This window comes from Perca fluviatilis, chromosome 7 (genome assembly GCF_010015445.1).
Source record: "Perca fluviatilis chromosome 7, GENO_Pfluv_1.0, whole genome shotgun sequence".
Lineage (NCBI taxonomy): Eukaryota > Metazoa > Chordata > Actinopteri > Perciformes > Percidae > Perca > Perca fluviatilis.
The window spans coordinates 12,703,293-12,730,184 of NC_053118.1; the positions used below are offsets into that span (position 1 = coordinate 12,703,293).

The following is a 26,892-nucleotide window of genomic DNA, read 5'->3' on the forward strand; positions in this document are numbered from 1 at the left end:
AAGCAGAGGTTAAATGGTCACAGACACATATACACATTCGCAGCCTGCATGCATGCACACACACACACACACACACACACACACACACACACACACACACATAAACACACTTATTCATATACACAGTGGTCATGCAGCTGCGGCGTGTGTGATAATGAGACAATCCTTGGAGGGACTCATCTGGACTGTGTTATATCATCTCCCTGGAAACGGTCCACAGCTCTAAAATAGAAGTGTTTGCTCCCGGTCAGCTGCAGCATGATGTCATCCAATATAATTCCTACAATAAAGTGGAATTTGATGACATGTGAATGTGCAAAGAACAGTGGTTTCCTTAATATGGAGATTCTTGTGGTGAAGACTAATCCGAGCGCTCTGTCTGCAGCTAATGTTTGTCTAAACAGAGACTTGCCATAAACAGAAAAAAACTGCTTGCCTGAGCCCTTGCACCTGTCTCTTATTTTCTCAAGTGAATGAACAGCTAAAACAAGAGAAAAATCTCTCTTTTAATATGCAAAACAAATTCATTATCACTCTGTTTACCTGTTCCTGTTGCTTTATCAACCTTGATACATAGTCAGAGTCAAAAAAGTACAAAATAGGCCAATGTTTTAAACATGAGAAAAATGCTCCTCAGTCTGGTATTTCACAGGGTCTTCCAGGTGTTCCACCTTTCTAATGAGTTTTACTAAGCTACTGACTTCATAGCACTCACTAGGTGTCCCCCCCTGCTGTGGCTTGTATTACTGACTCCACATCTGGACGGGGCAGTTTTACAGTACATTTACAGTTTTACAGTAGAACCATATGCAGACAAAACACATATAACTGCATTTTCAAATTTCAAAATATCCGCCTCTTATCTGACATGGTTTGTAGGTTTGAAAGTGAAAATAATGAGGTTCTTCTGTCATTTCATTTTTTTTTTGGGCTGAGAGGACGTGAATCTATATGAATGTGAGCGTGACCGTGTCACTCTCGCCTTAAAAGTGCCTCAGATCGGCCGGGTCTGGTCTGTTTCCCGAGCAATAGCTTTATTAAAGACTGTGTGTGTGTGTGTGTGTGTGTGTGTGTGTGTGTGTGTGTGTGTGTGTGTGTGTGTGTGTGTGTGTGTGTGTGTGTGTGTGTGTGTGTGTGTGTGTGTGGTTTACTAGCCGGCTGTGGTGGTTCTCAGGGGACAGCCCTCTCCAGCTGCTGCTTTACAAGACTGTAACATCAAACACACACACACACACACACACACACACACACACACACACACACACACACACACACACACACACACACACACACACAAAAAATAACACAAAGGTTTGACTTCACACAGCTTTCACTTCAACCCTCAGCCTCCCTTAACAAGTTCAACAAATGAACTCTTCTCCTCACTTCTTCCATTCTCCACATACCACTGATCTTCACCCTCACACCTCTTATGGTCTCTCTCCTTTCTGCTGAGATACAATAAAAATGTACACACAGTAAAAGAATTGTTAATTAAATGGCCGTTTTCCTGTTTAAAATACTGTATATGTAGCGCGCAATATTCCAGTGTATGTGGTTGGATAGTCATGACAAAAATCGGTATCAGTCCAACAGGTGTAAATAAGTGTAGTTGACCCTGACCTTTGACCTACTGGAGAAGGACAAAGCAAGCAAGCGTCTCTTTAACCCCCCCTGCTGCCAAATACTTTAAGTGATACTTTTAAAGAAGGATTGTTTTTCACTCCAAGGTCTTCTGTGAACGTTGCTTCCCTGCTGAACCACAGTAGTGCAGCCATAAAATGCAGTATGAAGTATGAAATGTTTGGACTTGACCTGACAATAAAACTGCTTTTGCACTTTAATATTTTTTTGTGTTACACCTCCACTTTAGTTTTCCCAACGTAAAACCTTTGGAAAGAATTTGACATTTGAAAAGAAGTCTGAAAACCAGTGCACTGGAAATCTCTTGGTGTTGACTAAGAGATGCAGCTTGTTACTTTGTGTTGAGTACGTTCACTTAGTCAGCAAATAATGCCAAAAGTACATACGTTAAAATCATAAAAACCCATAGCTGCTACAAGTGGAGCTTTGAAGATGTCAATTTATTATCCATTTGTGCATGGAAATTAGTATTCGCTCAGTTAATCACATAGCAGTTTCAAAAAGTGAACTGTAACTGAATAATTTAAAATAGTTTTTAATAAGTGTGCCTAATGGTGTTTGTATTTTGAATTCCCCCCTGTCCAGCCTATTTGTCAGAATGTCAAACGTTTCCTTTAAGCTTAAGTTAAAGTGCTCATATTTTGCTCATCTTCAGGTTCATAATTGTATTTAGAGGTTATATCAGAATCGGTTTACATGGTTTAATTTTCAAAAAACACCATATTTTTGTTGTACTGCACATTGCTGCAGCTCCGCCTCTTCACCCTGTGTGTTGAGCTCTCTGTTTTAGCTACAGAGTGAGGCATCACACTTCTATTCCATCTTTGTTGGGAGTCGCACATGCGCAGTAGCTAGGTAAGGACTAAAAGCCAAAAAGCATAATATGAGCACTTTAATGTCCTCTGCGGTTGAGGATGTAACAATTTACAGCAGCATAATGGGGTGAATCAATTTGTCAATAGGATGTTCTTCTCTATTGGTGACCCACGTTGGGATGTCAGCAGGCGTATTCTTACATACAAACAGGGTGCAAAATTAACTTTTTTGACCACCAGCCAAATGGCTAGTGAATGTTCAAATTTTACCCACCACTCAATAGATTGCCATTGTTTCTTTTGGCAGATGAAGGTGAAGCAAATCTACCAGCCACTTGCATATTTTACCAGCATTTGCCTGGTGGATGGTGATAATTTTATACCTTGCATACAAACTTTGCCCACAGGTCAAAAAGGTATACAAGCAGCAAGCAGCTGATGGTTTTAATTATTTGTCTCTCTCTGTTTCCTACTCGATGATGTTAAATTGTTGTCTTTATGACTCTTTGTATACGATACTATCAATGTTATGTAGTTTTCAGACTTGGTGACACGTTTCTGCCAGTAGGCTCTTCATCACCTCCTACCCCTGTCTCAGTCTGTCACACTTTCTGCTCCCCCTTTTTGTTTCCCCCTCTCTCTTTTTTTTCAGTGATGTAAGCTCTCTGGCATTCGAGGCAGCCAGCCATTACACCATGGAACTTAGAGGAGCCAACCAGAGCTTTAAGAGTTTGGAAAACCATAGCGTGAACCATTTTATTTATTGTTACCTTTTTGATTGTGCCCATTTATTATTATCGACCCTGTGAATATAAGTTATTACTGTAATTCTCGAGACCAGATTGCAATTAGGTTTTTTTTTTAGTTTTGTGTTTGTCTCAGTAAGCTCAAACTCTTAAATGATTGCAGTCAAGCAGCCAGGGCACAACAGAGCAGGACAGCCCGGCTAAGCTCATATAACCAGTCGGGGATAACATATAGCCCGGGGAAAAAAACACATGAGCGGTGGGCAGAGGTGGTGGCAGATGGAGGGAAGAAGAAGAAGTGAGTGAGAAAGCGTTTGGGAGAGTTAAAGAGAAAGTAAAAAAATACAGAGAGAGAGGTGAGCTGGTGAGTGAGTCAGGTGGTCAAATTGTTCCTGCCACCTCATTAGTGGCGATGACATCACAGCTGATTTCTCTTTAAGTCTGCTACTACCGCTCCACCACTGCTCTGTTACAGAGAGGTAGAGCTGCTACCGGCCACAGTCTTTAACAGCAGAGTCTGGGGAGCTGCTTTTATGTCGTCAATAACTCTGAGCGAGTAAAAAGGAGGCTGGATCTGCTCTGATTTGAGAAGCCTTTTTTGAGCTAAGCGATCACAGCTCAAAGTTTTTTTTTAATATCGGTTGCTCTCCATCATGAATAGACTGTAGGCCAGCTGCAGTTGTCTGTATTGAACTGATGTAGTTGTAACAAAGCCTTTAGAAGTTCCCCCTGATAATAAGGCTCCCGTTAGTGTCTATGCTTTCGAATTTATTTTCTGCAAGAAAACAAATATCTCACAGGTGACAAGCAGTGCCTTCGGACTGGCACTCGGTCAACTCCAGCCAATACCTAAACCTTTGTTCCGTTTCTCTCCATTCAGTCCAACAGTCATTTAACAGGAAACAGAGGCCTAATAGTCATGAGAAGAGAGGTTTAAGCGCTGCTCAGGATCTGATTGGTTGCAGAAAAGTGAATGGTGTCTTGATTTTTTTTCTTTTTATATCCACTGACATGAACCAGACCTTTTACCTACACTGGAATTAAATGCTGAAGGTAACAAAGTGTGGAGAGAGTGGTCTGGCTATGTAATGCCCATAACCTTTGCACATAATCAACTTAGCATAATTTACAGTGGAATACACAAGATACAGCAGTAAACTGAATACAGAATTATCATTAATTCAGGTTTGGATAGCTGAAGAATTTGAACATCGAAAGAAGGTTTATCAATTATTTGTGTAAGGTTATCAATCAATCGATCAAATTTATTTGTCAGATGAAATCGTAAAAGGTACAATTCCAGTGAAATGTTATCCCATCAGAATATGGCCGCTAGATCGGCACCATAATTGAATGACACCGGCACTCCAGGATCCAGCCTGGTCTCGGCGAAAGGACACCACAGCTTCCGACATCCCCCTGGAAACTGGCACAGGCCCGGAGGCCACCCAGCTCACCGTCCGACGCCTGCACACTGGCTTGCAGGATGCCCAGCAGAGAAGTTTCAGTCGGTGTTCAATTCGTCCATGCTTGCATCGGTGCCCCTTCTGATGTGGAGATGAACGCAGAGATGGTCTTCCTTGTCCACGTAGTCATGATCGTAGTCATAGGTCGTAGGCTATTTTGGCTACGCGTGAAGGCTGCAAGAGCTACGATTGGTCAGTTTTGTCTGTTTATGTTATTAGGAGTAATAACAGTAAAACGTGACAGCAGTGTTTCATTATATCGATTGGTCAGGATTTTCTACAACTTTTGCCATAGATCCAGACTGTCCCAGACTACAGTTACATTCAAAAATAGACAAAAACAGACAAAAAAAGACAATATGTGACAGTAACACTTTCCTGAGGTGAGATGGCCTCTTGCACTTCACCCTCAGTTTCCCCAGTGGAGTCAGTGACCAGCAGTGACCAGCAGCTGTTTGTGGAAATACTCGGTGTGGGGGGGGGGGGATGCTTGTAATTGAGGCACAGAGCATCTGTTGCAAAAAAAAACAACAACCTTCAACGTTAAACGGAAAGTCAGACAAACTGCAGTAGAAAAGAAGCAAATTACAAATGAACACCAGATAATGGATTGGAAACAGACTTCCGTCCCTTAAAGTTTTTTTATTGCCCCATAGTGTTCACAAATACTGCAAGATTCAATCAAACTAGAAGAGACAACCTCATGCAGCAGCAGGGATCAGATGTATGACGACAGCCTTCAGACGCAGTCAGACAAACGAGATAAAAGTCACAGACTTTAATTTCCCAGCATTTGTTTCATTGTTTTACAGCATTCTGAGGGATGTTGAATCAAACAATAGCTTTTTACTATGTGTTTGAACCCGGTGCACCGCGAGTGTGTTTGTGAGAAACTCTATCATAAAACGGGATATGAACGGAAAAAACTAAGAGAGCGAGCACGGTTTCAACTGATGTCTTCCAGTTGTGTGACCTCTCCTTCCTTCTCCGTCTTTTTTCTGTCTCTCTGCCTCTCTCGGTTTTAATAGGGCCAGCTGTAGACTCTGGCACTCTTGGGAAACACAGTAGAGTGTGGCTGGAGCTGAGGCTGAATGAGGCAGAAATTGGGGCTGGTGGTAGTGGCGGGGGTGCAAGTTGGGGGGGCCAGCACTTCCGACCATTTTCCCCATGCAATACACCATGCAGTCTGGAGCGTTGGCAGGCCGCCGCCAACTCTCTCCCCTACGTTTTCTTTCCCTCCCTCCTTCCTTCATTTCCTTCCTTTCTATCTCACAGCTATGGCCTCCAACTCCTTTTCCCTCCTGCTTTCCACCATCCAACCTTCTTTTCTTCCTTTTCCTATTCTTCTTCCTGCTGTCCTTCTTTCAGACAACTATAGGTAATGACCCTCTCCAGACGTCTGCTCAGTGGCACCATAACAAGTCTAGGAGCTCTTTCCCTCTCCCCTCCTATCACTTTCAGCGCAGGCTAAAAACGACCATCCAAGGACTACGATAAATAGCTTAGGTCCTTGGAGTCTTTCTCCCCCTCTAGACGCCTGCTCTGTGGTACCGTATCGGGTCCAGACCTGCTTCCGAGTTTTGACAGGTCCCTGACCCGCGCCAGAGCGGTTCAGCTGGGTTGGGACTGCGTGTGTGTGCAAGTGCATATGTATCTTTGTGTTAGTGTGTGTGTGTGAGCGAAGTTGGTGGGTGTTTTTCATCAGACTAATGAATAATACGTCTGAGCTGAGAGAAGAGTATCAAGCGGGAGGAGAAGAGGAGGAGAAAGGAGAGGGGAGGGGTAATGACTATCAGATGGGGCTCTACTACTGTGCTGCTGCTGCTGCCGCCGCCACTGCTGCTGCTGCGTCCTTAAAGGAGAACACCACTTAATTTAAAAATTCACATACTGTATGTGATTTTTATTCTCTGGAACTGTGCGATCATCATTGTGGAAAGGAACAAAGTAGAAGAGTCTAATGAGTCTAATGTGTGATTGTCTTTTAAAACCTGGTGCAAATGACAGCAGAACCTGTGGACCAACAGAGGGGTTACTGAATATATATTCCGATGGACTGATTTACTCTTTGGTCTAACCTGTGTAGGGCAACTTAATTTAATGTGGCTATGATTAAATGTTCTTTATATTATCAAATGGAAAATCCCCTGTACAATACCTGCTGACAAAGACAGACAAAGATAGCAACTAGCTGGTCAACAAAGTGAAGCATTTAGCTGTCAAAGAGCTAAAGAGCGAGATATTTACCTCAGGAGTTAGAGACCAAAAACAGAAGCCACTTTCACATGGAGACAACGCAATAGCACTGTAATGAAGGTTTGCCGTTACGCTGGCTTTGTTTATTCACACAGAACCAAGCAAAGGCGGCATAATGCCGCCCCAGTGTGTGATTTCACATATAGTAGAGAGAAGGACAGAGACGGACACATGTGTATGCGTGTTTGAGAGAGAGAGAGGGGAAGAGAAGTTGGGCTATTGCATGCAATGTTTCTGCTTGTTACTTTTTAGCACATCACTACTCTGTGTAGTCCCGCTGTGCCGGCTGTCCATTTCACACAGACGACGTTATTGCTCTTTGACTCCGCTGCGCAACAACTCTATCCCCCCATTCCATCTTCGTAACTTTCACACAGTCGGCGAGGCCGATTAAAGGTGCTACAGTCCCGCCTTAAAGAGGCTAGAGTCAAACTAAAGAGTAGTGTTTAACTTCCATTCGCCTGTTGGCCAAATGAATACTGATGTTGGATGTGTAAATAAGTAACTGCTTGCTAACTGTTCATAATATCAACATGAAGGCCCCAAACACCTGTGGTAGGCTACACTCACACAGGTGTTTTCACTTAACATCCCTTATTAGACCTCTTCTAATGGCTTTGTAGGTGTGTACAGTACAGACTGTGCTTGATTGACATCTCTCTGGGCCTCCTGTTAATTTCGTTGCACCTGTGAGGGCAGGTAAATTACACTTTGGGCCTTCTTATTGGTTCATAAAGATCGGTGACCTCACATATTTCCAAGTAAACTACCTGCTAGCTACCTATGCTACCTAACTTCCACCCTCTCTGCTAGCTGCCTAGCAGCCGGTGTTCTGTTGTGGTCTTGCGTGTTGTTTTCGCGACCACGCCCCCCGAGGCAAAATTTCACTGGCCGAAATTTGCGAGGTGTGGAAAACCTACCGTTAGGCAAGGACACTAGTAGCCTTGTGAGACCGTCCTGATCTCGGGAGCTCCAGTTTTAGACAGATGGTTTATCCAATCAGCTAACCAGTATTTTCAGACAGCGGTAGCCCTAATTCTGTTAGCCGCTCGCTAATGCTTTTTTCTCTTGGATCCTTCCTTTGGAATATGGACCGGGAACCTGAAATGGTGAAAAAGCTCCACCCAACTTCTAGCTAATTGAGCAGAAATCTAATTAGCCCAAATAATCAAATAAATAAAAACACAGTATACAGTATGTCAGCGTTGTGCTCATAAATGTGTTTCTGCTTCCCACAAGTGGCCAAAATAAATGTTAATGTAGGTTTAAAAATGTTAAACAATTAGTTAACACTTAAAGTTAAACATTTTAAATTAATATAATAAATTGATTTATTGATTTTATTTATTATTCAACAGTAGGCTAATTACTTATAGCCTATTCGGTTACAGCTCTGTCAAGCTTTGTCTTTAAACAACTCCAAACCAACACACCCACATCTTATCATTTAACAATTAGATATTATGAACAAGCAGCAGTTTAGCTAGCTACAGATTGGAGGTAGGCTATCTACCATCAACAGCTAGCTTAAAGTTACCGCACACAGCAGTCTTTCCAGCCAAGCCGTGGGGTTCACAAACACTCTAAAGCGTGATTTAAACTAAAACTAACGCTAACTCTGAATTAAACCAGCTGAATGTAACCTTAGATTTACCAGTGGCGGACTTCGGAATTACCGGAGTTAACTTAACGTTACCGGAAGGTGAAGCTTTATTTTAATTTTTTCGGAAGTAAGCTAGTCACCTCCTCAGACCTGAGTCTTCACCATGGTCTTCACTGAACGCACAGAGGTCCATTAACGCCAGGTAAGATAGTAAACAAGACGACCCAGAAATGTCTGCGTTTGTGTCATTAAGAGATATTTTAAATGCCATTTATTTCCCACACTCAGGCAAATAGTCATGGTATTGTTCACATGGGAAACTTGCTAGCAAAGACGTGGGTTTGGTAGGAGGTAGGAATAGGCCTAGTGTTGAGGAAGCTAACGGAGCTTTGAAACGGTTTTGAAAGCATAACGTTAGCTTTGCAGGCTACCAATTAGGCTACTTAACACTGGAAGTTTTGTTCACAGGTCATACATAAACCAAAAAATAAAGTACTCCAATATTTATGGTAAAGTCAGGGATGTCAGCTTTGGTTTTTTTATATGTCCATCAATCAGACACCTGCCTTCCAGAAAATAGAGTCAGTCCTGGTAGGTGTAACAATAATGCACCAAGCAGGATGGATTACTCAGTTAGCCAGGTCATTTCTAAAATAGCATGCAGCAACTTTTCTGAACATTTGTTAATAAATAGCAAAAATCCATACTTGTGACTAATTAACACCTTTTATATATAATTTTACAAATTCAGATTTTAAAACATTCAAAACTATATTTTTCACATGTGAGCTGACGTTCCAGCTTCCTGGAATACCCCTGAGACCTAGCTAAAGTTGTCCTAAACAAAAGTGCCTGCCTGACCATACATTGCGTGGGCACCATGCCTTCACAGTGGTCAGGAATGCAAGAAAAAGGGTCAAAGGGGGTTCAATTACAGTACAGAAGCAATGGTAAACATGTAGTTAGTTCACTACTACCCAACACTTGGAACAGATTTTGCTAGACGGCCAATATAGATTTGTTTATGTGTGCGCTTGCTCTGTAACCGGTTTTCTTCACAAATAGCTTGACTCTATAAAATGTACCTCATTCAATATGTATTTAAAGAAAATAAATGGATAATCACTAAAGTAATTGGAATTGTAAACCTAATGGAAAAATCTATTTTCTAGTGCAACCTCTGAAGAAAATTTACCGCTGGAGCAGACATTGAGTTCAACAAAGGCTGAATGAAAAAGCTAACCGTGTCCTTATCATCAACTCATGCATATTCTCATCCATTGCAATGAGAATAGCCTGTGTATGTGTGCCTTCTTTTTGATGGTATGCACTGTCTCAGTAAATATAGTCTATATTTAGTGTAATATTAAGTACATGCTTCAAAATAGTTTCTCAAAAAAACTTGTAACTGACAACCAGTGCTCTCTATTTGAGGCACATTCACGATGATTACGTAAAACTCCAGAGTCAGTGTTGTGGACTTAGGTCAACATTTGATGTAGTTTTATGCAAATGCCACCACTACTGTGCTGTAATGTAGCTATTTCCTTTTCATACAACATTCTTCTGGCAAATGCAGCCATGTGTGATTATGAAAGACTTACATTCTACATTATACCCAGTCAAATGTTTTCTGGCCTGCGGGCAACAATTCGGAGAGAAATGGATACTGTGTTAGACTAGCCACACACTCCTGGGAGATGCAAATCAGAGGAAGATCATGCTAATGCATGTAATGACGGACCACAGTGAGTGAGGCTGGTTTGGAAATACACCTCCGGAGTATAGTGGGCAGTCACAAATATATGTGCAGTCAGTCTAAACACAGTCTGACAGTCATTAATCAAGACAATTGGGTGTGGATCTATGTGCTGTTGCCATTTTTTGCTACTGTAAGTCAATATTTTAGGTAGGCCTATACTGAAATATTACAATAAATATATATTTTTTCATCTCTAGACTTTCCTTATTTCTAAACAAAAGGTAGAACACAGCTAATGAAATCAGCTGTGATTTGGTCCTTTAACTCTCTACACTCTAAAGCTGAACATCATCAGAGGATGTCTCAGATGTTTTTGCTGAATTTGAATAATTTCAAGAATTGCACAGATTTTGTCAGTTAGAAATAACAAATTAAATTCACGCTCACCACTTGAGTATTCTGATTATTATACTTAGAAACAAATCCAAAAGGGAATCAGCACCAGACCTCATTGTTGTCATGGTTTTCTTACTTGCAAGAGCACTGAGCTGTCTCCAAAGACAAAGGTTTGTTTTTATTGGGTGATTTTGTTCTTTTCGGTTAACTTTCATTTAGGCTTTTGTTATTTCCAAAACTAACAACTCATACAGCAATGCTATCGGCTGTTGAAGGTGGGTCACTAACTGAGTTGAAGCCCATGGTGAGGGAATCTGATCTACAGTAAAGGTCACTGCAGAGGACCTGGGGCACTGGTTGCATGAAGGCAGGCCTTTCATGAGTGACATGATGTAATGTATCTGCGTCTCAGATGTTCAGAGTTGACAGCCAGGCAACTGTTTGTTAAACCATTTTGATATCCAGTGACCGGATGTGTCCGATGAGAACTGGAGGAGAGTGGAAAACTATAAAACAAACTATAAAATGTAAGACTTTTGTTTCCATTGCATTCTTGGTCTGTACGAGTTTGGCAGCAGTTGTTTTCCAGTGAAGGAAATTTATTTTGAATTTGCATGTACAGCAAAAGCTACAAAGCGACTGCAAGACCTTAAAGCTTTAGTGTGTAACTATTTTATATTAATAAATGTCCGTTACATTCAAGCCATTGCCAAATGAGTTGCTACAAAGCTAATTAAGACTATTGGCTCCACACAACTCTCTCTGTATTTCTCAGTATGGCTATGTTCAGAAGACTGTGTTGTCCGGTGACTTTCCCGCGCAGAAACTCGACTGAAGATAATTGCCTCTTCTGAAGAGTCCCATCGTGTTTTTTTTAATCCTCCGTACCCTCCTTGGCTACTAGCAACTGCGTGGAGGAGAGGTGGGGGGCGCGTGCGCGATCACGTAAGGTTTGTATCATGTGGACGCGCCGACAGTGTTGTTGTCATTACTTAGAATTCCTCATGGAGGAGACGGAAACTATGCACTATAGCTTTAACCCACACACACAAACACACACTCAGTAATCTACAGTGCAAGCAGCAGTGCAGCACCAGCAAGTGTTACCTGGCTTGTTTGCAACTTTCGGGGGGGTTCACTGAGTGCCAACCCCTTATGCTTTAAGTTTTTTCTTGTTATATTATGGGAGAAATTCAGTATTCCTCCATCCTGACTGCTCCATGCACTTCCGGTATGTGCTGTAATCCACCACTGCAACCAGCACTGGCCTAACTTCATACAGTCAATACCACAGCATAAACACTACGACTGTGATTGAAGGGTAGAGATGGGTACAGAGAGGAGGGAAGGAGAGAAATATAGACAGAAGAGAAGAAGAGAGAGTGTGATGAATGCTGACTCTAACATTGTGTAACGCTGAAAGATTATTCATTGTGCTATTAGTTTTCAGCAGCAGCTCACGGTTGCCAATCTACACAAAAGAGGCATACCAGCAGTGGCAGTTGGGTATAGAGTTTTCAATAATGCACTACTGAGGATTATAGACTTCATAGTTGAGTTTTACATAGGTTGTCAACCTTTAACCACTGCATAGTTGAAGCAGGAAACAAAATGTAAAGGTCAGCCAGTTCTTTGGAAATAAGAGTTAAGTCGCACAATCATGACTAATAAAACCCCAAAGACTGGAAGAAGGAAAAGCAGATTAGAGTTTGATGAAGGCTGTATAAAAGCTTTAGTAAAACTTGATTTTCCAAACTGCTAGAACACCTCTACATACAGTACACCTGGTAATTTGTGTCTTTAGCTAGATAGATGGATCTCTTTCATTCTGTTCTGTCTTTCATTAGTTTTCTCCCACTCTTGTCTTTATTCCCCCCTCTGTCTTTGCTCCCTTTGCTGTCCGTTCTCATTTTTTCTTCTCTTTCAGAGGAAGACAGATTGTTAAAGGGAGTGTAAGTGAGTAAAGTAGCAGCTCCCCTACTATAAACCCCTGAGCCTCCCCTTCATCACAAAAACACTCCACACAAAAATTGGAGTCCCTTGAGGGCAGACCCTCCAGCGTCCCATCTTGTACAGATAAAAGGCTTCGGCCGTGGCTGAATAAACCCAGTTCCCGGCTTCAACCGCGAGCCCAGCCTGAACCGTCCGGCGCTGCTGCTGCCCGCCTCCCAGCATGCTGTCCAGGGACAAACGCAGCACAGACGGTGAGGCTGGGGAACGAAGAGAAGACACAGGGAGAAAGGCAAACTCTCACTTCACCACTCAAGCTTCTCAGCTTCTTGCTGTCAAGAAAGTGGTTTAACAAAACATCCGATTGTGCAAACCCAAGTTCCAGTCTTACCTCTTGCTGGTAGCCTGCTCTGTTATCGAAGTACATTGAAGAGAAAAGATTTGAGAGAGCACAAAACAAACGTGGCTACTCAGTCTGCAGGTCAACCTTCGAGAGCACACAGGTACGGATTTGTAAGAGCAGAAATAGATTTGTGACAGATGATTTGAGCATGCAAGAGGAATTGTCCGACTACATTCGATCCAGCAAAAGAGATTCTCACCATCGTAATGATCGAAGCTGCTCGAGCTCACCTTTGGCAGCCTGAATTCCCTGAGAGTTTCACCTGTTTAATTTGACCTGGAAGTGAAAAATCAAAATGCGTTGAGTTGACACTAAATGACTAATATCACATTTATTTTATGGGAAAATTATCTCATTTTTAAGTGAGTGAGTTTTGAGAGTCAGATTAATTGAATAATTTTTTTTTAATAAAGATATGAGGATGTGTTGCAGCATTCAGAATGACAACAATTTCAGAATAGGTGTGGCGCAAATCCGACGTACCGGTATGAATAAATTAGGCGACAGTAAGTGGATCAGTTGGATCGACAGATTATGCAGACTTTAGCTCTGAAAAATACATGACCCTGCTGTCCAGATGTGGGTGTGTCCTGTTGCAGCTTGCTGGTCAAAAATGGTTAGCAAGTGACCTCTTGTGACCTCGAGTAGTGTTCCGAATTTGTTTTGTGCTCTTTGAAATCTTCGTCGTCAATATAACTTCCATACTCTGTCGGATGAGTCGAGAAAAAGAACAAATCACCCAGCATGGAAAAACAGGAAAATTGGAGAAGACTGTTTGCTTTTTTTATCTGCATAATTGATCCATGTCAAAACCTGAAAACAAATTATTACAGAAGATTATGAAATTATATTAGATCATTTGGACAGTTATGTGAAGAATTGACCTCCAACAGAGTTAAATAACTTTAAGTACACAGAGTTCGGTCTTGTCTGTGCAGCAACAATATAAAAAACACACAAACAGATTTGGAATACATTTTTTCTCAGACCTTAGATATTTGATTGCACTGTCCAGGATCATGGCTTTATTACTCCTGTCAGATGACACATTTTATCTGTTTCTTTTCCGTTTTAAGTCTCAATCCACAAAATTGCATATTTATACAATATTATTATTGACAGGAATATGTGTTTCAGAAGTCACTAAGGTCACCAAACACACCCAGCACACAAGGGCGAAGCAAGTTCTGTTTTAGGGTGGATTTCCCCTGAAACGAACTAGCGTGCAGCCAAAACAAACTCCTGCTGATGGTTTGCCTCTTGCCTCTGGTCTCTCTGGCCTGCTTCTAGACAGCAGCCGAGGGACCCTCAGCGCTCAGAGGGAGGAGTGGAGGAGTCCTCCGGCCCTCCCACTGGCTATAAGACCAGGGGCAGACGGAAACACTCAGACGGCAGGCACACGTGGAGCAAAGAGGCAGGGAGCGAGAAGGACGTGGAGAGAGGCTGAGAGATAGAGGGAGAGAGACCAATAGAGAGCAAGAGCCAGTCAAACTGCTGCCACAGACGGGGAGTAGTTTTTGCTATTGGGATTGAAACAGACAAATATAGAAACAACGGACCAAAAAAGAGGTTTAGAGAAGAAAAAGAGGACAAAATCAACAGCCATTTGGCTTCGACGTGCCATTCTAAATTTGGGATTAACAGAAAGAAGAACTGACCTTTTGGGATGTGAAGTGTTTTGTGTAAACCAAGAGAGAAAAACACAGCAGCTCTGAGGTCAAGTTGCTCTTGACCACTGACCTAAGGATCAACTCGCTGATCTTTTAAACCAAGCCTAACTCGTCATCATAAGGGCTACATCTGACTCACCTGGCTTGACTCATTTTGCAACCAAGAGAAGTTGGGGGGTAAAGTAATTTAAGCGGTGGGTGCCTTTTTAGTCAAAAGCATCAACAGAAAAATAGCTAAGCAACTTTCGATATCAAACTTGCAAACGTTACAAGTTGAACCTCGCCAAGTGGAAGTCTCACGAGGATTGACCAGCAGCTGACAGAACATTGTTTACGGTGAAGATGACGTTCGCCATGCTGCGCACGGCGCCTCCCGCAGGCCGCTTCTTGTACGGCGACATCGCTCTCCTCTCCGAAGACGACGATGAGAACGGGAGCGAGGGGTCGGGCTCCGAGGAGCGTACCACCAACTCCTCCAACTACCGCCTGTCCTCCTCTTCGCCATCTGCCTTTCACATCAAGGTGAACAGGAAGAGGAAGCTGTGCGGGGCAGGAGGGGGCGTAGGGGGGGATGTAGAGGCCATGATGGGGAGGCTCCTTCCCCAGGGGTCTCCCATCCTTGGGGAGGGTCGCCAGAGGACTGCAGCCAACGCGCGGGAGAGAGATCGCACCAATTCTGTCAACACGGCATTCACAGCGCTGCGCACACTCATCCCCACCGAGCCCGCAGACAGGTACTGAGCAACGTGAGGCAAGCTGGGTCATGACATTTTGTCTGATGCACACTTACATTTTTTTCAATCTAGGAATCAAAGTAAGTAGAACCTCATGTAGTTCTCTGGATAGTTGTTTTTGAGACAGATCTGTAATCTAATTGAGGCAACACTGCATTTGATTATGAGTTTTTATTTTTAATATTATTTCCTATAATAGATGTGTCATTGAGTTAGTGTTGGGAAGTGGCCACTCACATTACTCAACATGTAGCATCACTGTATGTTCTATATATGTTGCACCTTATGCATGATCATTTCTTTCAAATGATTGTACCCTTTTTAAATGTTTTTAATTAATACCATCAATCTCCTTCTGATTTGACGATTAGGAAGCTGTCGAAGATCGAGACGCTTCGTTTGGCCAGCAGCTACATCAGTCACCTGGGGAACGTCTTGCTCCTGGGCGAGGGGCTTCACGATGGACAGCCGTGCCACGCTCCCTCACCACCGTTCTTCCACGTGAACTCCTCCCCCAGCCGAGGATCTGACCAATCAGCTCAGCCAAAGCACATCTGTACTTTCTGCCTCAGCAACCAAAGGAAAATGGTGAGCAGACGAAAATCAGTAAGCAAGAAAAAAATGCCATATCAAATGGAACAAAAAGTATGTATATAGTAAGATCTCCAACAAAACGTTCCAAAAATTATTATACAACGAAATATGACAATGATATGTACAGCTTTTGATTATCTCTCTGTGACCTAAACAACTACAACAAATACTACAATAACTACAATACATTTATTTAGCTACTTTAAAATGCCTTAAAAAGAGCAGCTTTTTTTCCAGAATAAAAAAATTGAAAAAGCTCGGATTTAGCCAAAGAAAATCTCATCATACTGAAGAGTGATTCCTCTTTTGGAAAACTGTGCAGTGCTTTAGGGTCAATTTGGTGTTTAAAGCTGACCTGAGATCAGTGACTGTGCCTATAAAGCTGATTGGCCCTGAGGGATATTAAAAGCAAAACCTCTTTAAAGTCCTCTTTTGGGGTGAAGGACTGCATATTATTGTTCTGTTGGGGGTTAGTTTTACTCGAGCAGGTGGCTTGAAAGTTCAAGGTGCTTTCTGAAACTCCCTCGTCATTACAGTTAGTAGAAGCGATTGTGTTTATGTCAGAGGAAGTGTGAGAGGGCTGAGAGCATGCAGCCCATTCACTGTAACTGACAAGATGTGCAACCGTTGTGTTAAAAACCCAAACTATGTTTTTTTTTTTTGTCTTTTATTTTTTTTTTTGATATGAATGTAAAGTTTACATGGGTATTAATGCAGTGAGTGAGATTTATGACCAGGAGCCCATGTAATCCATCCAAAACCACATTTATAATTTCAAGAATGTGTTGACGTCAGCCTGAATGAGGTTTTAATCACAACTGCCAAAGAACTGACCTGAAATGCAAAGATTGTAAACTTGCAATGACTTTGTGCCACTGAATATGAATGTCCCAAGACATAAAAAAAACTGTCATATGTACATTTAACTGACATACTGCAAGTGTCATGAACATTTTCCAAAAGCATTTTCAGGGTGTTATTGTACTAACGATTCAGGAATAAATTCAATTCAGGTAGGCGGCAAAAAACAAACTAACAAAAAATAAATCTTAAAATGTTTTTTTCTAAAATGATAAAAGCTACAATCAGTCAGATTCAGTCATTTCAGTTTTCTAGCAGTTGTGGCACTTTCTCTTCCTCCACTTCCTCCACTGCCGCACTGTCAATCTGCACCTTAATAGAGATGCAGAAAAGAAGAACGTCATCCAAGTTCGACTCGCATTTGATTGATTCAACACAGGAAATAGACATAATCAAGAACACTCTTGGCATAAGAAAGCCGCCAGTCTGAGAAATAATGAAGAATTCCTATCAGCTGACTGAAATCAAATGTATATCACTGCAGCTCCGACCTTACCAAACAGCCCCAGTCTGTGCAGAAGATGATAGAGAGGTGACGTCCACTCAACTTTCCCTCTCTAACTTAGCCGCTGCCCATTTAGTAGGATTTATGGGCAAGGAGCTGACATCTGGCAGACTCCCCCGTTACCCAGCAGTGTGTGAAAGCTAATACCCTCCTCAGTGTCTAAACCCAGAGACCCTTTAGCTGGGGGATAACCTGAGTCTCAGCAGTGTGTGTCTCCCCCTCCCTCCCTGCCTCCCCTCTGAACCTTTGTGAGTGAAAGCCTAGACGTCCTCAGCGTCTGAAACCCAGACACCCTCGGCTGGGAGATAACTAGCCTCAAATCAGTCTTGCTCTCTCTCCTCAGTCTCCTATTCTTTTTGCTTCAGTTTGTCCTCCCCAAATTCTTCATTTTTATTCTCTTCGTCCTTCTCCTACTGTTTCACTTTTTCGTCTCCAACCCTTTCCCCCAAGCTGCTCTCGTTCCCCCGCCTCACCCTCAGCTCTCTGCATATCGATCAGCCTGGTGGAGGTCAGAGCTGTCAGTAGGAGCTGTGTAATACTATCTGCTGCTGTCAGCTCACTGCTGCACATGCATGACTGACCTGTAAATGCATGCTGGGTAGAAAACAATTTGGAAACTTTCTCATGTCAAAACCTTCAACTGTAGAGTCTTTCTCACTTGACGTGAGTCATATTGTGCTGTTTCCCTTCCTTCCATTAGCTCAGTAATGGTTCACTATTCTCTGTACTTTCACTGTTTTCATGTAGTGCACCCATTCTCTTGAATATCCCTAAATTTGATTTCCCTAACTACTGTAAGTGTACACCAATCACAAAAGAGTAGAAAGGCAATGAGTAAGTGAACGATTGTGGTTTGTGCAAATGAGTGAAAAGATGTCCCATATGTACTGTACATTCAGTATACATTTCATATACTGTATCACATAAAATAATCCTCCCTGCTGGGTTCAGCTGACAAATATAGGGTTTCATTTTTTTAAATGGCTTAGTAAATTGATAAAGCAGCTGGACACAGTTTTTCTTCAGCAAACATTGCTCAAACAGGAGTAAAGAGTGACTTGTTGGCAGGGGCGTAGCACAAAATTCTGGGCCCTACAGAAAGGAATTTTCTTTGGGCCCCTCCCCGCATCCACAGCTATTCATTCTAGCATCTTTTTGGGCCCTCCTCACATGAGGGCCCTGGGTACTCAGTCACCCCTGCTTGTTGGGGACTGTTTTCAGCAGCAGATTAATACTCATTTGGTGCCCTAGTTAGCATGTACAGCATCAGGATGGTGAGATTGACTCCAAAAAAAACCTAGAGTGCCCATGTTTACTATAATGAAGGAACGTGTTACCCAATGCAGCGGTGTGTGGCTTATTGATGCATTTTTTCTTTTTTTTCTTTACTGTGTAACGTGTTTTTAATACACATACAATATGTGTTAGATGAATCAAGTCATTGTTGGTTTTGGTCTTTTCACAGGATTTGTTGACAACATGTAAAAAAAAAAAAAAAAAATACCAAACTTATCCTTTAAGGATGAGGGATCCCAGGCGCACCTGGCATATCCATGGTTGACTCTGATTGGCCGAACCTGAGAGGATTTCATTTTCCCTGGAAAAGTGGCTATACAGTGTGTTTAAGTGAGCTAAAGGGCAGAGTCAGTGCTGGTGATTACAGAGAGGAAACGATTGTGAAGGTAAAATGAGACTTTGTGTCCTGAGTGCTCTCTCTGTATGTTTTTATGGTCATTGAGGTTCATCGCAGCTGTCAGCTCAGCTTAGACCAGCAGCTTCAATTATGCTTATTTCCAATGTGGGAGAGGGTGAAAGTGAGAAAATGATACGCTCATTTCCTCTTATTATGTGTGTATACAGTATAACTGTTTCAAAACAAACAGTCTTGTTAGTAATGACTACTGCACAGAGAGGGCTAAACTATTGCAGTTTACTCATTCTGTGCAATAGTAATACTAATACTACACAGATTTCATTATCTGTGTGACTTCATGCACATGATTCAAAAAGAATTTTGTTTTATAACGGTAGAGGATATGTGATTTATTCTTTAGAGATTTTCCAGAAAGCGATAATGACTTGGATTGAAATTATGAAAAACAAAGACATTTTTAAACTAATCCAATGGCTTATTAAGATTAAGAAATTGGAGATTTTTTTTCACCCATAAATGAGTAAACATTTCATCCTTCGGTTTATCTGAACAATTCAAAAATCAGTAAATTCCTGGTTTTCTTTGGACTGTGACACATTGTTTCTCTGGAGATGTTTATTAGCAATTGAAGACCCTTTGAATATCTTTGTTGCTCAGATTCAGTGCAGTGATCATACCGTACTGCAGATAATCTTTTCCACATCAAGGTTGTCAGGTAAACACACTGGGACATTTCCTCTCAGTATCTTTTGATCAGAAGCCAAGCCATTCCTCGGACGTGCACATGTATCCTGACAAATTTTGAATTTTCAAAAGGAACTGTCCTGTGGTGTAGCACCAGCAGTTTGGCATGGACAAACTGGAGCGCAGCCCTAACATACGGGTGCCTTTGATAAATGTGGTAAAAAACATGGGACGCTCCTGATGGCTACATCTGTAAATGAGATGTACAGGGCTGAGGATGGAGGATTGAGGTGAGCACAGGGCCGCTTAAATCCCTGTGCTGTCTGGTTGATTGATGTAGATATCCGGTGCTAGCCCTCTCTGCTTCTGTTGATCAGTGCAACTGTCAGGTGCCTGGATTCAACCTACAGCAGGAAACCTGCATGATTGCAGCTTTTTTTATTCATTGTTATCTCCAGTATATCTGCTAGAAGTCTGTCACCTTTAATTACCTTAAAATGCAGTTGAGCATCAGCAGCGCCACCTAAATGCATCTGTATTGGTGCTATAGGTCAAGGCAGCACAGGAGTATTGGTATAATGTTACTGAATTATATTGAGATGGTGTTCATTCAGCAATTCTTTAATACAAAACAAAGAGAGAGATCTTTTTTTTTAAATGTGTAAATATGTCTACTTTGTTGTCTTTAGGCTATAGCGCTTGAAGCATTTTTACAGCTTCCTCCGCAACTGTGGCTTATTTCTTTTGGCCCGAAACAGTGAGAGGGTCAATTCAATCCAATGGCAAATGTAAACATAAATGGTGATTCATCTGCCAGTAACAGCAATCATGCTGAACTTTTTCCTTTTTAAGCTGTATTTGACAAGCCCAAACATTTTCCAATATTAAAATGTTTTAAAGAAGCTCAATTGATGAATTAAAAGAGAATTTATATGTTTGGAAACTAAATAAAAAAATCTGGCAAAAATATATCTACTATGATACTAATAGTGTGGTTGCTGTAAACAGAGCTTTGTTCCTTTTGAGATGGTGACATTTAGTTGAGTTTACAAGCGTTTTAGGACACAACCCTGATTTAAATCCAACTTGAAGGAATCTTATTTATTTGGAACTTCTAGAAATTAAAAAGCAATGTGTTTACTTAGCGAAAGAGCAAACATAACAAATGATGAATAGAGCTTTTAATATCACGAACAGTTCTAATTTACATCTGGGCTGCAGTAAAACTTTTATGTGTGATGATTGTTGTGGGTGGCTGGAAAGCTGGGCGTAGGGAGAGACAGTGGCCCTAAAACTACACCGTGCAATTGGAAACCGAGGGGTGTGTGTGTGTGTGTGTGTGTGTGTGTGTGTGTGTGTGTGTGTTACTTTGAGATGGATGTGAGTGACAGAGTGATATTTCCATGTACATATACAGTACACACACACACAGGCTGGCTCTCTGAGTCTGGAAGTCATTGGCGGTGCAGAGCGGAGCAACAAATGAGCTAATTGTTCTGTAAATGATTTATCCTCTGCTGAGGCCTGTACAGCCAGTGTTTAATTCAGCTGCTGCTATTAGAAACACATTGACGTTGGGCTTTGATGGTGATGTTAAAGAAGCCTGGAAACCGCTCTCTGTGAAACGCCCTTGCTGCTTACACACACACACACTCAAACCCACACATACACACGCTCGCATACATGCACGATAGAAATACTGACACACAAGCGTACAACACACCACACTCTGAGACTTTTATCAAAAGCATTTCACTCTACTTCGATTCTTTCAGCCAGACAGCAGTTCCTTGCTTCTTTCTAGACACCCCCTAAAAAAAAACCCTCATATATGATTACTCACTTAAGCAGCGCTGGATCACGACTGTGCTTTCAACACTTTCTAAACTAATGGTGTGCAGGAAGTTGTGGAAAGAGAGATGGAAAGGAGAGAAAGAGAGGCAGATAAATAGCCAACGACTCAGCGGGATAATCAACTTGGCTATTTATCCTCCAGTTTGGACAGTTGGTTTTCGACTGTCGAAACTTTGCTTCTTTATAGAGATGAAATTAACCGTGCACCCTAAGAGAGCTTAAATGCATATATAGGACATTTGCAGGAGCACACTAATGAATGTGTTTTTTTTTTTTTACAGTCATTTGGTTATTAGTCTGTTTTCACTGGAAAAAAGCATTACGTCACTTGTGTGCATGAAGTAGACGTTCCAAGGTCATAGATGAAAAGTAAATTACCCTCATTTACTGATAATGCTGGCGTTGACTTGGAGGTAATGTTTTGAGCAAGAGTTTTGCCTGCCTCTCATTTCAAGCTATGCTAATGAGGTGCATCGAAGGTAGCTAATATACTGCAGGAAATTCTCATATATTCTTGCCCACGTTCGGCGTGTACGCGTGTGTGAGCCTGGCTTTGTGTATGGCTGTCATGCATGGATCGGTCGCTATATTTCAGCACAGATGGAAGCAGTTAAACCCTAATTTAACACCAACAGCAGAAGTCGTGTCAGATAACTAACAAAATCTATTAGCAAAACTATCATTCTGTTGTCATTTGGTCTCCGGGGAAAGGGTTGCTCACGGAGCAAATTAAAACAAAACTACAGAAATCTGAGCCAGACAAAGAGCAAATCTAAAATAAAATCTGTAACACAGGGGAAAGCAGAAATTGGCGGTATAAACTGTGCAGTTTCTTAAAACAATATCTACTGAAGCTAATGACATATTGGCTGTTGCAGTGTGCTCATCTTAGCGCTGATGATAAACTGCTGGTTGCTGCGTAATGTAGCAGAATGAAGTCATCCGAGACTGGCGTAAATGAAGTTGGGCTTGTTCTGGAGCCATTATACCAGATTATTAAAATGTGGGAACAATTAAATGCATGTGTGGCCGGTTGGTGCGAATTACATCTGATTAGGCAATCTAAGATAAATCAAGTGTTTTTCAGAAGCCATCAGGATGCTTATTAGCAAACCACAGTGAGCATGAAGTACATGTCTTATGCATCCAAGCCACATAATAGCAGACTGTGGCTTATTTGGTGTGTTAGTTAGCTTAATTTAAAAGTCTGATGTGCTATTTATTGCCCTATTTTAATGTACGTCCTCTAATCGATGATCCTTTATGAGAGTAATCACCGCTTCTATTGGACACTCGAGGGAACTGACGCATATTCACATATTTTCACTCGATAAACTAAAGGGATATTACCAGTTTTCATTTCATGGTTGAATACCAATCCCCTTATACGATTGTCGGGCCAGTACCCAAGTGGAATTATTTTTTCCAACCAGTCATCCCTCTCTTCACGCAGCCAGAAGCTAAATTAGATGTTTGTATGAGAGAGAGAGAGAGAGAGAGAGAGAGAGAGAATGGAAAATCCACAGTTATAGGTAAAGGAACCGCTCGGATTGAGTTACGGAAAAACAATATTAAAGTTTGAATTTGTAGAGTTGATAAGATGCCGTAAAAGAGAGTTTACTATTGTCATATTAAAGTTAAGACAGGCTCCTTTCGCCTTGATGAAACAATAATATTGTTCCAGTGTGGTAATATCATCATATCGTATCTAAAGTAAACATCATCAGGTAATCATATTAGTGTTGGACAAATCACCCCCCAGGGAAGTCAGTGGTATGTGTGTGTGTGTGTGTGTGTGGGTGTTTAGAGAAAGAGAGTGAGAAACAGAGCGGACATGTCATCCGACCATGCTCGATTAGTCTTCAGGAGATTGTTTTGACTACCAGGCCAGCCTTAAAGCCCCCCCTCCTCCTGTTTTGACTGAACCAGTTACACTCCAGCTGAACCGCCTTCACCAGCTACAGCTGACGCTTCCTAAACTATCGCTGAGTGCTCCCAGTGAGCTGTGGGCTGATTCCAGAGTCATTTAATGTCATTTGGTGAATCATCCAATTGTCATGACCGTTTTTTTGAGTTTGATCATTTCATGTACCCATACTCTCTAACCTGCCTCAAGTACTTTAATTTCTACTGATAAATACCTACAATTTTCCACAGTGCCTTCCAGCAAACACCGGAGAGCCTGGCTGCACTTTTTCGATCCAGCTGTTGGTTTCATAGTTTGTCAGTAGAAAAGCACAATAACAGCAATGCAAGTGGTGTGGCCAAACATTTTACAGGCTGTGTAGATAATATTTTGATAAAAAAAATAGAAAGTAACACAAAACCTAATATAACACATCTTGTGGCTGCAATGAATTCTGGTATATTGAATCAACTGACAAACAGAAAAGATGGTTATGGTGCATGTCTAGATGATATCAATCCAATAATCATCTTCTGCTCCAGCTGGAGGAAGAATTGACTGATAGTTGCTGTGTCTCCCCACACTCGCCTCAATCAGTGGGAGGACCGATTCCTGTCCAAGTCCTATGATCTCACTTTCTCATTACCCCTTCCAAACACCTACCCACCTTTTGTTGATGTCAGTCAAAAGCATTTTTTTCCAAACACCTACACCTTTGTGCACGGTCTGAGAGGAAATGTGTAACAGGTGTTTGGAGAGGAAGGCGAGGGGGGGGTGGGCGGCGGCCAGCCCGAGAGGGTTAGTTGAGACGATATGAGAAGGGGAAAGAAAAGTCAGGATAGGACAGGAGTGCAGAGATGTTGACCCACACTAGTGAAAGATTTCACTACGATTGCACCTTTTGCTCCTTTTACTACCATGTGAAAACCATTTTTTACACATTTTTTGACCAGAGATTTAGTTTAAAAAAAAAATCATTGAGTTATGATCTGTGTGAGCTATTAGTTAATTAAGCCCTGGAAAGTCATTAGTCAGACACGGATGACGTGGATGATGTGTGTTGCATGTCACTTTGTGGCGGTGTGTTCCCTTGACTGTAGCTTGAAAAGTGAGTGGTAGATGATGGCCTGAGAAGTGAGCGGAGCAGAGGTTAGGTGAGGAGGGAAAATGTGATGTTATTTTCCTGGCCAGATAGTGAGAGTCTCCTCACCAGCCAGGAAATCAGGGCCTCTCCCTGCTCTGATACCACAGATAAATGAGAAGCAGGGCTCTTCATGCATCAGCTCATGATGCCACTCTCCAGGCTGTAATAAAATCAGCCGCCACAATTAATGTACAGCATGTATGCTACTGTACAGAATGCGTTTGCAGTCAGTGTTAATTAACTTGATCAACCCTGGTGAAGTTCATATAACCCCATCTGAATGTACTGTGCCAGTGATTGCACTAAAACACTTGATTTCCACAAAATGCAAATGTTTTCCTGGAGTGCCATTTCATGACACTATAAAGAAGGGTAGACATCCAAGACAGCCGCCTTACTCACCTGTTAAGCATATTTAAATATGGGAGTAAAGAGTGGGAATTGTCGCATACCTGTACTCTTTTTAGTAACTTTGCAGAAGGATTCTGTCGAAAACAGTCTCAAATATGGAAATATTTAATTATTAGCATGACAATATTAAACTCTATCTTCGGTTTATGTGCCACTAGCTGTTTCCCCCTGTTTCTAGTCTTTATGCTAAGCTAAGCTGTACTCGTGCTTTAGATTGAATCCTGGATGATGTGAGATGTTGTTTCTCTCTCTTGCAGAACAAAGACCGAGACAGGAAGACGGCCATCAGAAGTTAACAATGAGGACACAACCACACGGATGAAATGCTCGTCACTTTGACAGCGCTTTCAGTGATCTTATACTACAACTTGAAGACTTTTCAGACTTGTGTTGCATTTCAAAGACTTATTGAAGGACTTCTTTAGCACTTCGAGGACTTTTCAAGGAACTTTCCAACCATTTCTTCTTATTGTTTTCTTACTTTTCTTTTAATCACTTTTTACTTTTTTAGAGTGTTTTCAAATATGATTGAAAACATTTCTGAAAAGTTGAACAGTACTTTTAAGTGGCTATTACATGCTTATCAAGACCATGACGAACCTTTCAACAACATTTATGTATAAGCGACTTTTTACTGTATTGTTCAAAGACTCCGGGACTCGTTGGTCAGAGTCTAAGGAACTTATGGCACATGATCGAAAAACACACAGAACCTTTTGAAACAAAAAAATGTATTCATCAAAAAGCTGTGGGTTATTAATGTGTAAACTGAAATACAAATGTATATTTATGTGACATAACATTTATATAATGAAACTATGTTATTTAACCGGCATTGACATTCATAACAAATGATGTATAAAGGTGCAACAAATTGGCTATTGACACAATTTATGACATCACACAAAAAAAATAAAAATACATGCTGGAACTTTAGTAGTTTTTCTAGTTATCATCTTTGAAAAATGTCTTAATGCTGGAAAAATGACTCAAGACGACCAATAAATTGTTTGTATATCTGGGAGTAAATTTCATTTATATGTTGGTGGTATTTTGAGCCTCTTGTCCCCTAAAATCCTCCCCAGTTTCAACCAATAAACATTATCAAAATTTCCACTGTGAAACTATCCAAATTGTGGATTTATCATACTTTTGCTCATTCAGGCACCCGGGGTAGGAAGATCATTTTGAAGATTCAAATAAATTCCTTCACGAAACAAACCGTACAGCGAGCATAAGTGGACGTTCCACAGTGACTACACCTGTAGCTCACATCAGCCTAACTCCTAGTTTTACTTCTCTCTCTCTCTCTCTCTCTCTCTCTCTCTCTCACACACACACACACACACACACTCCCTCGTTGCTTGCTTTCTTCTCTTCTGGGGCACCAGGATCAGAGCAGATGTAGTTTGAAGATGAGGCGGACAAGAGGGGTTTGAGGAGCAGAGGAAAGGCGAGCAGAGAGAGGAAAAAAAAAAAAAAGCAGAATTGAATCTGCAGGTATGGCTGCTTGGACATCTTCCCGTGTCCCCTAGCTGTCCTCTTCTTTACCTTTCCACATGCTCTTTCTGACTTCTCCTCCTCTGCTCTTCCTCTCTTTTCCCTGGAGTGCCACTGGCCAGAGTCTGGTTGGTGATGGCTTTCCAGCGTGTTTAGCCACGCACCACTTACCCTCTCCTTACCTCCTTTTATAATATATATTTATTATATAATTATTATACCTTCTCTCTCCATCTGCCTGCCATACACTTCTCCCAGACCATAAGCTGTGATAATACCATCTACGAGGGCAGTGTGCTCTGTTTTTATAGTCACTTGTTTAAAGACAGCAAAATAAATGCAATGTTTCTCCTCTTGTTCTGTAGCAGAACAAATCCAGTTTCAGGGAAACAAA

At 41.6% G+C, this 26,892-nt stretch overlaps 1 protein-coding gene across 8 annotated transcripts; it reads left to right on the forward strand.

Moving 5' to 3' along the window:
- Nucleotides 1-8,309: 8,309 nt before the first annotated feature.
- LOC120563165 (basic helix-loop-helix transcription factor scleraxis-like) lies at nucleotides 8,310-25,934 on the forward strand. 8 transcript variants are annotated; one of them, XM_039807305.1, is made up of 4 exons: nucleotides 8,310-8,732; nucleotides 12,556-15,385; nucleotides 15,757-15,973; nucleotides 25,256-25,934. In XM_039807305.1, the coding sequence occupies exons 2-4, from the start codon at nucleotides 14,994-14,996 to the stop codon at nucleotides 25,292-25,294; spliced, it is 648 nt and encodes a 215-aa protein (XP_039663239.1). In that variant the 5' UTR covers nucleotides 8,310-8,732; nucleotides 12,556-14,993; the 3' UTR covers nucleotides 25,295-25,934. The 8 variants fall into 8 exon arrangements, with proteins under 8 accessions (XP_039663239.1, XP_039663242.1, XP_039663245.1 ...); XM_039807308.1 differs by having other exon boundaries at nucleotides 14,104-15,385; XM_039807311.1 differs by having other exon boundaries at nucleotides 14,272-15,385.
- Nucleotides 25,935-26,892: the final 958 nt, after the last annotated feature.